Source organism: Haliotis asinina, chromosome 2 (genome assembly GCF_037392515.1).
Source record: "Haliotis asinina isolate JCU_RB_2024 chromosome 2, JCU_Hal_asi_v2, whole genome shotgun sequence".
NCBI lineage: Eukaryota > Metazoa > Mollusca > Gastropoda > Lepetellida > Haliotidae > Haliotis > Haliotis asinina.
In genome coordinates, this window is record NC_090281.1 from 49,592,248 (window position 1) to 49,605,667 (window position 13,420).

Below are 13,420 nucleotides of genomic sequence, written 5' to 3' on the forward strand. Positions count from 1 at the left end.
GATTCCTTGTTTCTGTAACATTTTTCTCTCTTTTTTTTAAAATCTTTGTATATAGCCTAGGGTAACCAGAACCAACTTTGGCAACATTTTGGTAGGGGGTATGAGCAGCCTTTCAAAACGTAAGATAATTTGATGTGAAAAATTGCCTTGCGCTAGCCTATTGTAATTTTTTGATCAATGAATTGTTTGAAGAAATCACAATTTTTGAATCTCAAATAAGGATATGGTTGGGTGACTATTGGTTGAATCATCTTTCTGAAAATCTGGGTTTGATACCCTGCATACTGAGGCACACGTACAACGAATACCATTCATTGTGCCATCACTGATGATACGGCTTAGTTAATGCAATAGTGAACTATATTTTGTTACTTCACTGGAATATTGCTGAAGTTGTGTTGAACTATACACAGACACTCATTAGGGGGTGATGTGATAGCCTAGTGGTTAAAGTTTTCGCTTGTTACGCTGAAGACCCAGGTTCGATCTGACATGGGAACAATATGTGAAGATCATTTCTGGTGTTCCCAACCGTGGAATATTGCTGGAATATTGCTAAAAGCGACGTAAAACGAAAATCACTCTCTCACTCAAACTCATTGGTCCATTTTGATTTTAATGCAGATACAAAATCAGATATCCCTTGTGAAGTATGTACTCTTAACTTCCATTATTATAGGATCAGTGAATTGTCATTATTGTATGCCATGTCAGAAGTGATTATCATATGGAAACAGTCCCCAAAGAAAGACTTGTGTAGTCTGTAGTTCCCTGAGGGGGCGGGTTATAGATTCATCACGTCTGATGCATATCAGGACTCATTACTCCTTTACCTTGGATTAGTGTACAGGTACAGTGAGTGGGAGGGAGGCTGTTTGTGTCATCAGACAGCAAACATCACCTGCACCAAGGCTGTTTGTCTACTGTCATGATAATAGTTTTCAAAATCCAGTTCTTCGGTATTTTCACATGAACGAAGTAGCATACGATGATTTACATTGTGTTTCAAGTAGAGAATCCAAAATAGAAACCTCATTTGCTGTCCTTCAGAGAGAACATTAATTACTTCTCACCAGGTACATTAAATCTGTTAGACAAATGACTGTAAGTCTAAATATTTCTCCATCAGGGAATTCTAGTCCCAGGAGTCAATTGATGGTGGCGTCACTGGGTTACAGGGAAATAGCAGTGCTGCACACTGGCCTGCCTGTTATAAAGTCTGTTGATACAGGGTAGTGGGTAGGTTGTAGTCATCCTGTAGAATGTGCTGGGAGAGATGTGTTAAAAATGGAACATGTGTGTGTGTGTGCCCACTGTTGAAGGGGCCATGTTTGGGTCAACTGTTGAAAGGTTATGTTAGGATCAACTGTTGAAGGGGCCATGTTTGGATCAACTGTTGAAGGGTCATGTTTGGGTCAACTGTTGAAGGGTCATGTTAGGATCAGCTGTTGAAGGGGCCATGTTTGGGTCAACTGTTGAAGGGTCATGTTTGGGTCAACTGTTGAAGGGTCATGTTAGGATCAACTGTTGAAGTGTCATATTTGGGTCAACTGTTGAAGGGTCATGTTTGGGTCAACTGTTGAAGGGTCATGTTAGGATCAGCTGTTGAAGGGGCCATGTTTGGGTCAACTGTTGAAGGGTCATGTTTGGGTCAACTGTTTAAGGGTCATGTTAGGATCAACTGTTGAAGTGTCATATTTGGGTCAACTGTTGAAGGGTCATGTTTGGGTCAAATGTTGAAGGGTCATGTTAGGATCAGCTGTTGAAGGGACCATGTTTGGGTCAACTGTTGAAGGGTCATGTTAGGATCAGCTGTTGAAGTGGCTATGTTTGGGTCAACTGTTGAAGGGACATATTTGCACCAACATTCGGAAGAGGCATTTTTGGGTCAACTGTTGGAATGGGCCATGTTAGGGTCACCTTTTGAAGGGGCATATTGGGTCAACTGATGAAGGTCCAATTTTGAGTCAGCTGTTGGAAGGGCCTTTTTTTGGCCAACTGTTGAAGGGGCTTATTTGGTGCAACTGTGTAAGGGGCATATTTGGGTCAGCTGTTGAAAGAGTATATTTTTGTCAACTGTTGAAAATCTATATTTTGGCCCATTCTTGAAATGGTATATTTGGGTTGAAAGTTCATGCTTTGGTAAACTGTTGAAGTGGCCATGTTTGGGTCACCTGTTAGATGCCAAGGACAGTACACGTTACCCTGTCTGGTGTTTGGCATTAATCAGATAAGACAAGGACTGGTTGACTTGGGGTTAGTATATTGTGTTGAGTGGGGCATCCATGTTAAAACAGCTTCATGGTATCTCAGTGGGCCAGCACTATAAACTCAAAGCATTAGTAAAGTTTCACTTTAGTGCTGGTGTTATACACTGTTGGGAAGTATGGAATGTCTAGAAAACAGCTAGTTTGAATTTTTCTTCTTGGAAGCTAGTTTTCACCAGTGTAACTACATTTCCTTAGCTAAACATAATAAGCATAAAATGTGTTCACCAAGTCTCTATAGGCTCACAAATAAACCATATGAAACATGTTTCTCTCCATCTAGTTGTCCATTCTTACCATGGCCACAGCTAATGGCCCTTTTTCTCTGTCCACTTGGTGTAGCAGTAATTGTGTGATTGGTCATGGCCAGCTGCAGAGTCTCATGACTGATTGGCTTCTGTTTGACCAGTTTACCAATGAATGGTCAGGTCTGGCTGGTCAGATGATGCATGGTCAATTACACAGATGACAGTTTATACCTATGTATGTTTACGACTCGTTGCAGGCACTATTGTGGTAGTGTGACTTATGGCATGGCTGTTTACTTTTGATTACAACACAACATTTATGAATCAGCCTTTTGAAGATAGAGGTATTTCAGGATTTGGTTTTGGGTTTTAACACCTTTTTATGTTTTTGAATCAGTGAAGGATCCAGTATATATTTAATATAACTTTGCCTCTAAATGATGTCAAGACACATACAACAATTAGGCATATTTATTAACTGAAGTTTTTGCAAGATATACATAGGGTAAATTTGTAATTCACTGAATTCTCATGAGTTTGTATTTGTATTTTGTGTAAAAATAATTTGCTTGTCTAATATATTGTCTAAACAAGAGCATATGAAAGTGCTCTTATGACAAAAACTGCAAGTCCCTGGATCAGAAATGTGTTATCCAAGGACAAGGATTAAGATCTTAAATATAAACCTATTTAACTGATATAGAAAACATAGCAGTTGTTTCATTTTAGGCCAGTAACTATTGTTTTTGAGTAAATTTAAGTGTTAATTTTATACTATATTTGTGATAAACATACACAATTATATTTATTTGTAAATGTATGAAATGTTTTCTCACATGAAAATATTTGCTCCAAGCAGTGAAAAAGAGAGGTGTAATATCCAGCTCTGTATCAGTAACACTGGGTTTAAACACTGGCTCTGTAAGAGAGAGCGTTGAAAGGGAAAGATGAGAACATTCTCCAAGTGTTTGGATTCTTGTGGCTGAGCCTACTGCAGCACATTTCTGGAAGCTGAATATGAAATGCCTGCCCTAGTTACCAGGGTAAAAGATGTAAAAGATTTGCCACAGAATTAACATACATTTATCAAAAGGTTTATTTCTGAATGTGTGGAAAAACGACATTCTTATCACAAGAAAACATATAAAAACCCAAGAGGCAAACCAAACAAAGCATCTCGCCTTTCAACAAGATTCTAAAACTCCATGCAGGGCCGTTCACAAACTAGCACCAGTGTGGGGAGATTTATGGGGGGAGATAACTCTATCTGATGAAGAAGAGTGATAAAAATTTAAGAAATGAGATAAGGTGTGACACGTCTCATCATATTAGGAATAACATTAGTGTATGTCTTTCAAGTTGAGATCAGCACAACATGCTCTGTCTCTTGTTTATAGTAAACATGGGGCTGACTGCTATTCAGTATTTACTACTGTATATTTTTGGTCGGGAGAATTTCTTTTCTCTTAAAATATATGTGACTATAAAATTTTTTAACCATATGATAAGGTGACTTTGTATGCCAACAATATTGATCTGATGATCTCTGAAGAAATAAAGAGAAAATGGCATCTTATTTTTTCAGACATTTAAACTAAAATAAAACTACTAGCATCAAATTACAAATAATGCAGTAACTCTCGGTCATAGGTCGATACAATAACCACATTTTGTGTAACAAGACCCTGTGGGCTGAAAACTGTTGTTTTGGAAAGCCTGAAGGATTTAGGTAATGTGAAAATGTTTTGAGTTGCTTATTACGGTAAAGTCTTCATTGTGATATGAATTTGAAAGATGACCTAACATATCCTAGAGTAAGCAGTGTTCAAAATTATGAATGAGTGGGTATGGTTTAACGCTACTAACAGCAACCAGTATAAAAACCAGGGACACCAGAGATAGGCTTCCTACACTGTTTATATGGGGAATCAAACCTGTTCTTTGGTGTCGTCAACAAACACCTCATCCACTGCTCTAACCCACCTCCCCATAATGTTAAGAGCTGAAAACTTGAGATCACAAGAACTAATAAATCTTTTCATCTTTGAGTTGCAATATCGTTTTGTTCCAAATGATTGAAACAATCCAGTTTAATTGTTTTGTGTCAAATATTTACCATATATTACCTATATATGTGTTTTTCATATAGTTACAACTATCTTGTACAGTGTTAATAAATAGCACTAGACTGTCTGACAAATCTGGTAGATTCGCCAACTGTCCAATAGGAGTCTACAACCTGCTCGTGTCGGACTACATATTTCACAATGACTTTGACTGATGTTGTTATATGTAACTTGTCACACATGTTTGTTGGTTATAAATCTTAAGCTTGTTGATAATTTTGGTGTCAGTTTAAAAAAAATGTTAGATCTGAAATGTGTGTTTAATCTTATTCTATGGGTCCTATGAATTTTCAGTGCATCAGACTGACATCTGAAACTTGTTTTTTTGTTTGTTTGTCAAGTACTTGCAATGTATTCTATATTTCAGCTCGTATTGGACGCATCAGATTGACAGCACAAGATGTAGAGAGCATGCTGCGACAGACACCCTCCAGATCCAGAGGTTCAAACAAACTGTTCCGCAACCTACATGACAAAGGTATGCATGAGATCACAAATCTCACAATGTCTTAACATCTTAAAATGCTCAAACAATGATAATTCTACGGTTATATAAACCTTTTTGTATTGGATGCTACCGGGTATATAATCTCAGAACTATCATGTAGACAGCAGTGTGCCCCAACATAACACAATTACACCAGACAAGTTTGCACTGGATACGACTTGACATAACCAGGGTGTGATTAGAAGGAATATTATATCATCACTGAAGACATGATAGATGCAAGATGTAGGCTCTGTGACCCGGGGTCCTATCACCGAGCCACCCAAGGGATATGATTATAGACCTGCCCCCAAAACACCTTATAGTGACAATTATGACTTTACGACTGACTCGCTCAAACTTGCTCAAACTCTTTCTCTTCATCCGCGGTAATTCGTAAAATAACTATGTAACAATGAGTTTTCTATAAGAGGATACATTCAGCGGGAAGGTGTGAGATTTCAGTAGGCTTGAAAGGCTGTAAGAGCCACTAGGTACATTGTCAGTGCCCTGTGACACACAAGAAGCTATGCTTGGGTGGTTTGCTTCAGGTTTGAAACACCAAGACCAAGAACCAATGCAGTGTTGAGACTTTTAGACAAGGAAGGAGTGTTTGTCAAGGAGTAAACTGTTACTAAGCGATTAAATAAATACAAGGAGCCTTTTGAAGAAAAATGTACTTGAGTTGTCAAGATGGGTTAAGTGTTTAAATTGAAGATATACACTGATACAGCTGTAAATGGAACCAATAGTATGGCCACTGTTACACTGAACAGCTGCACACTCTGAGGCTTGGACGAATACTTGGAAAGGTTACTTACTTTTGTTTGACAGTGTCCACATTTTGTGATATTTTTTCAGTAAAGCTGTCACTTTGTTAATGTATTAAATGAATTTTTTGTTCAGTATGAATGAAACCTTTACGATAATATGGACATTCATCTTTAAACAAGTTTGAAAATTGAAAAACATATATTTTGGTCAGTTTAAAGTGCCTGTTTTGTACAATGGCTTTGCTGAAAACTCATTGACCAAATTTTCGAAGAACTCCATCTGTCTAGACCTGTCAGTAGCTGAACCTATTATCAAGCAATCTCAGACATGTTTTCTTTGAAACATCTAGGTTTGCAGTTTTCCTTTGACAGATAGATTTACATAGGAACCTACCAGTGTTTAATACCTAGCCAACAAATATACCTCGGCATAGTGTCAGAAGTGACCTGACACAAAGCTCTTAATTACACACTCAGTATCAGGCATGAGACTTAAGCATCGTAACTGGCAAAATGAATTGAATATGTTACCGTCTGCTGAGCCCTGGTGTGGTGGATACTGTACCTCTCTGCCGACTGGTCAGGGTAGTTAATTCACCCCAGTTAACACCCGGCTTCTGCTTCAGGGTGGTTTACGACTGGAAGCCCTAATTGGATTTCTACACTTGTTTGTGAAGGTGTTGGCTCAAGTAGAATTTGTATAAGAGCTTAAAGCTGATTATTGGCCAAGCTGGATTTCCATTTGAAAATTTCATGATAGCCTGAACCTCTATATGAATATTATTTGATAAGGTAGATTTGACTTTGTTTAATTTTGAAAAAACTGTTCACCATTCTGTAAGTTCTGTTGATGGCATCAATGATTCAGATATGGTGGTATGGGCTCCATTAAGTGTCTACGAACCTAAATAATGATCTTTTTGAAACTCATTTGAAGGGAAGATTCTTTGAAATGACAGATTTCCTTAATATGAAGGCAGGGTTTGAAATTTAGATTGATCCACGGTTCCTTGAGGTCTTTGAATCGAGAAATCTCAATGTCTGAGGTTCAATATGTGGGTTGGGATAAAAACCGTTGACTTTCACGCTTAATTTCGAACACAGCAAGGTCATTATTTTGTGGTACTCGGAGAGTTTTTGTTTATGTTTTTTTAACAAGGTGCAAGTTTCTTACCCCTTAATCTTGAAGTAGCTCTAATCTTGAAATTACACGTCCTTGTGGGTAACTTGATCTCCTGATTGGATGGAACTCTGATAATAGGATATGCTCTAAGCTCTAGGTAATCCATTGCAGAGGTCACACCAGGGATTTTGTCCAATAAATTTGTGACTGGACTCAGATGACCAGAGAAGGTAAGGAGGAGAAAAGCATTCTCTTCAGATCCCTCGCGTCTGCTCCCACAACATATTGAGGGCAGTCAGCACACTGAAATAAGACTCCTCGTGGCTGGCCAGTCCATAATAAAATGGTATTCCCACTCTTCAAGGAGCTATAAACATCAGGCCGTGCTATCAACACGCTATTAACACCAAGACTTAAGATATACCCGTGGTGAAATTAACTCTTCCAGTACCAAGGCTGATTTTACCATTGATGGGCTTGTCCTTAATAACAATGACAACTTCACACCTGATACTGACAACCACACACAGGGAATAAGTGACCTGACACCCTGTAGTTTTCCCTACAAAAGTCTGTTATTAGCTTACTTGTATGTTTTTTGTACAGACTGTGTGATAAATAAGTTGTGGGGACCATATGTTACCTGAATGATTTCATGCATAGTGAATGGTTACCATAGTTACTGGATTAGATGACTTTGGTGAAAAATACATACACAGGATTTATTTGAAGGTGTCTGTTCACTCTTCAAAATAGTTATGAAATGAAATGAGGGAAGTGTCTAGGATGAAAAAATCTGTCAGTGTGTTCTGTAAAATTTTTAGTTTACTTGCCAAAATGTCTTTCATCATTATTTCTGCAGATTTATGAAAGATATGGACAATAATTAGCTTAGTTTTCTAGACAGACAGACTTTTACGTGGCATCATGATTTAGAGTAGTGACTCTAGAAGCTGACTGAAAATAGTTTTGAAGATAATTACGTTTTGTGAAAATCACTGAAAAATGATAATTTGGTAGAAAGTAATATTTCAACTTCACAGTGTCAGAAGAACTCCATCATCTCTGTAACCTACTAAAGATATGTTGTTATGTATGTACTACCAATGATCAGTATATTCTGTATATCCATAACAGGAGTCCTCTAGGACAGGTGAGACCACATTATGAAGTATTCCCAGTGCAGTTAACAACAAAGATGAATTTCTGTCTGCTTTGATGCGAATCGAAAAATCCTGTCTGTTGATAGTTGTACTAGCCATTGCTTGTACACCCAGCTCTGTTGACTGTCTACAAGTCTGTACAGAATTAAGTCCATGGATGTTCAGAAACTCTGTCCTAATGGAAACCAAGTCTGGATAAGTGGACTGCTCTGTGTTTCTTAGGGTCTTGTTCCAATTATTGATATAATCCAGGAAATTAACCCCTAAATGTAATTATGATTAAATAATCATTGCATGAATGGGGACTTCAGCAAGTTTACCAGTTGTCTGGCTGGGGCAGGAACTAGGTTACTGTTATACAGGTACCTCGGTAATGAGGTGTTCCATCAATAATAAATGACCACCTGGTGTCATTCATCAAACAGGTCTACAGACACCAGGAAGGTCTATGACAGTAGTCAAGCATGGCTGACAATGAAAGAAGAATGAGTAATTTAGCTAAAGACCCCTATGGAAGGGAAACATGTTTGCACGTATGGATGGTATCATGGACAGTTAACAAGATAAGAGTACACGTAGTTATGTCTGAAAGGCACATGAAGTTTAAGAAACACAAGTTGTTACTAGTCAACTAGCCTGACTTTTCTCTATAGTGCTGAGGACAAGAACAGGTTTTGTCTTGCCCTGCTATACTGGGTCTCCAGTAGACAGTTAATACTTTCAAGGTCCATGCATGAAGTATGAACAAAGTGATGAAAGCATCGTGCTGCACTATAGATGTAATAGTTGTGTTCATAACAGCAATGTTATTTGTTTTAAAGAGAATTTTGTTCATAGAATACTATTGTGCATGCCACAGGACGCAGTTTCATATTTTCTGCATCAATTTTATAGATTTGTTCACATGGGATTCACATATTGGCACTTGAATGTACTTTATGAAGAAGCAAGATGTGCATGAATACGCCGCTTTTATATATATTCCAGCAATATCATGGTGGGGAGACACCAGAAATGGGCTTCACACATTGTACCCATGTGAGGAATTGAACCCAGTCCATCTGAGAAATGTTTCCTTGAAATTGTTTTTTCAATTTGTGTCAGTCAATATTTTATTTTAGTATTAGGATCAGTTGTGTTTGTAATGAATTGGTTCGTTATGTCCTTTATCTGTTACTGATGACAGTATGTACCTTATGTCTAATTTGTGCAGGTGTTCACCTTTGTAGGTGATAATAATGTGCATTTGGCTGTATTATATGCAGTATGATATGCACTATTGTTAATATTATTAAATCAAAAGAAACACTCCTTTTATTTTGTTTTAATCGCAGTTTATTGTAAGCATCTAACCTAGACCAAGAAACAGTTTGTTGTATATGCCAGTTTATTATAATCGGTCTGTTATGAACTTATCTTCTGTATTTGTAGGTAGACAGTTACTGTTAGCACTTCTAGTAATGAATAAGGTTCACGTAATGCCAAAGGGAACTAATAAGTTTTTTTTTCTTAGAAAACAGTGGGTTTTTTTCTCTCATAATTATATTTTTACATTTCTGGTCCTAGTGAAACCAACTAAAAAATTGTAAAAAGTTTTTCTTTAATTTTCAGAGTTTGTTTTTGTCCTTGCTGGTCAGTCTCATGAACTGCCTAAAGCTGAAGTGCTCAGAACCATTGTTATAATAGGGAAGTGAATGATCACTGCTCAAGTGCCAATTTCTAGTCAAGGTCATGATGCTGTAGCTATCTACCTATGGTCAAGTTGATAATGTGTCTCTGTGATTATGTAATCATCAACACCTAGGTTCATATCACTCATAAATGCTAGTTTTCAAAGTTAAGTCTTTGTCTAAGGTGATCAGTTTAGTTTTGTGCTGATACAAATACTACAAAATATGAAATACGTCAGGTATAAGTGAATTTCACATCAACCAATGGAACTGATTTTTAATTCTGTTGACATTCCACCTTTTCTTACAGTTTCCCAAATTGGAATCTATAATGACCAAGGAGAAGATAATTTTTTTAGTAATAGATAAAACCTACCTGGCAGTATGGGTAGACCAGCAGCGTGTTAATGGGTGGATTATATATTCCTTTAGCCTTGTGGTGATAAGCTGGTAGTCCAAGTTTCTATGACACAAGATGCAATAGCAAGATGGTTCTTGATTGCTTCCAGTCACTGTAAGACAGCCTACAGACTCAGTCTCTGCATTGAATAGTGATGATGATTAAAGATTAAATGCACACCGTCAGGTTCCATGAAACTAGGGCATTGTTACTACAATGCTCACTGTCTTGATGTGTTTGAATGAATGAAAGGTGTATTGTGTTAAGGGGCGTGGGTTCACCACCAAATAGCACCATAGTCTTTGTCTTTGGCCAGTGTCCAGATGCACCTGGCAACCAATCAGTGGGCAGATCCCATACTGACCACTGGCTATTTGTAGCCCAAGCGCTGTTTACCTTCGTAGGGACATGTTGACCACAGCTCTTCCATTAATCAACACCAAGCATTTGGTTTGTTGCTTGTTCATAAAACTCTTGATTGTATGGCCATTTGGTGAATTCTTTGATCTCGTCAGGATCGGTTTACATGGTTTCTGATAAACTGATTAAAAACAAATAGTTGCAGTTATGAATTTTAGATGTCTTTATCAAACACATTTCGACTTGTGTTCAGTGTCGTGAACTGACAGCTTATCCTTTATGGTTAATAGTGTTAAAATGATTTCATGCAAGAAAGCAGGTTATTTTACTAGGACTCCAAACCTCATTTGCAAGGTAGTTTTGAAGATCTAAGCAATTATTTGTAATATGAAAGACCCCTTCAAAGCAAGATTTTTAATTCATGGCCCAGGACAATGTCGCCTTTATAGTTTTTTTCCTAGGATGAAATAGGTGTTATTAGCCAAGTATTTTCATGTTGTAACAATTATGTATTATGCAAGTCTTGGACAAGCATGACAGATATTTGGTTGTTAATACATGCACATAAAACATACATTACAAAAGCATGCAATAATAATAACGTCCTTGTCATGTAATAGCCCTTGTGAAATAAGTGAAGTGTTTGAGGCTTAATTTTGCTCAGTCAAGTAAATTTTGGAAACCACATATAAATGCGGTATCGAGTGATTTGCCTCATTTATTTTATGGTGCTAAGTGATTTGCCGCCATGTTGAGTTGTATGATAGGCACTCATCAGGAAATCCTTCTCTGAACTTGATGCATTAAAAATTGTAGAACTGATCTGCAGCCAACATTGCCTGTATGATCGCCACACATCAGGAAACCCTTTTCTGAATTTAATCAATTAAATATGGTAACATTTGTCGTTATTGATAAAACCGACAGTGAATCAGTGTATGGTGTTAAAATTGAATTCTTGCTCTGTGACTTCGATCGGACCATAGTGCCGTGTCAGGAATCTTAACAGTGTCCATTGCATAATAATTTTGGCTTTTGTTTTACAGTCCTACTCAAGACAGGAAAACATTGTGTCAGAAAATGTTTCTCTGTTGCCTGTTTGGTTTTTTTTTACTTTTTATAAAGTTAAAAGTATCAATTACCCTAGCTCTTCTTACAGCAAGTCAAATCTCTGTTCTTTGCTTCATACAAATATATAGAGCATCATACTAGTGCATTTTGATGTTGTGTATTGAATGAGAAGAAACAAGTGTCCCATGACATCTTTGAGTTCAATACAAAACATCAAAATGCACTAGTGTGACATTCTCGGTTTAATATATACCCTCTTATCTTGCTTAAATCTGTTTTAATGAGCTATGGAGAAGGTGGAACTGACAGGGGTGCAATACAAAATTTTGGGGCGCAATACAGAATTTTCGCAGGCGCCCACTGCAGTTCCAAAAATCGGTAAACAATCCAACCTCCCAGTTTACTATCCAACCCCCTTACTATATAACCTGTGAAAGAGCATCACCAAATCACAGCGACGTGATCGAAAACTGGACAGTTACGCATTCATCATTGAATATATCGTATTTTAAAAGTCTCACGAGTATCAAATGCTTTTGTCCACGTTTTCGATGTGTGTGGGAGGCATGTACACAGGCCTTTCGAGAGGATGCACTTGTTTTTTATGAAGTCGCCAAAGACTGAGTTGCTGTGCCGGAAGTATACAAAACTAGATGTCAGCGACAGGCTTTAGGACCTCCGGCAATCTGATTGGCTAACACTTTTGTGTACAAAACACACTCAAGTTTTTTCACCCACGCGAAGTTGTAGTGTGCATAATTAACCAATCAGAGATCGCTGTGATTTGGTGATGCACCTTTACAGGTTATTTAGTAAGGGGGTTGGATAGTCAATGGGGCATACTTTATCAATTTTCAGATCTGCGGTGGGTGCCTGTGAGAATATCGGGGTGCAGTGTGGAATTTGAGCTTGTCATCCCTATTGCACCCCATATTATTATCTCAAGTTTGCATGGGTATATGATAAAAAGATTTATTAAGTAGTTTCAGTGAATGACCTGGACAGCATGCATTTACATGTTGATGAATGTCAGCATTCAGGAAATGACATTTTATGACTGATCATCTCCATGATGTTGACACTGTACAGTCAAAACAAGAAATTTGGCAAGGTTTTAGACACCCATATCAATTCAATTGTCATCCTGGAATTTTGATGGGGAGTTAAAGCAGAATTGATTGAATGTATGTAGGAGGTTTTAAATCATATCTCATTGTCACTGCAGACTGAGAAGAATGTTGTTACATGACAAATTGACTGGGTTTCTGCTAGACCTATTAAAGTTACATATACACATGTGGGAAAATAGGACAACTTCTAGATCAGAAATTTTCATATATTCATCTTCAAATTCATGGTTTAAAAAGGTAGAAATTGGTTATGCGGTAGCAGAGAATATTTCATAGCTCTTTGATAATATATTGTAATAAGGTATTTAGATACCTGTTTTTACTCGTTATAGTTCCATATCAGGGTCTATATTTTTCAAGGTCTCTTAGCAGTTGGTTAGTCATAAGTTAACGTGCATGATGACACTTACAGGATTATCTTAGCTCTGAGATCTAGGCCCAATTGAATGTCTAACACAAAATCACTTCAAATTTTCGCTGGCATTAAGCTGATGTGTTGTGATGTAACTTGACCACTGTTACAATAGGTGTTAAACCCTATTCTTTCACAAACTGAAGTCGAGCCACTGCTACGTAGAATTTGAATCTGGTGCTGTAAACTT

The 13,420-nt window shown here is 37.5% G+C and overlaps 1 protein-coding gene across 10 annotated transcripts in view; it reads left to right on the forward strand.

The window, feature by feature from the left end:
- LOC137273861 (calcium uptake protein 3, mitochondrial-like) overlaps positions 1-13,420 on the forward strand; it is a 94,003-nt gene that overhangs the window by 15,531 nt on the left and 65,052 nt on the right. For all 10 annotated transcript variants that reach the window (XM_067806745.1, XM_067806746.1, XM_067806743.1 and 7 more), the window contains exon 3: positions 5,009-5,119. In XM_067806745.1, coding sequence (XP_067662846.1) covers positions 5,009-5,119 — 111 coding nt within the window. The remainder of the gene's footprint in view (positions 1-5,008; positions 5,120-13,420) is intronic.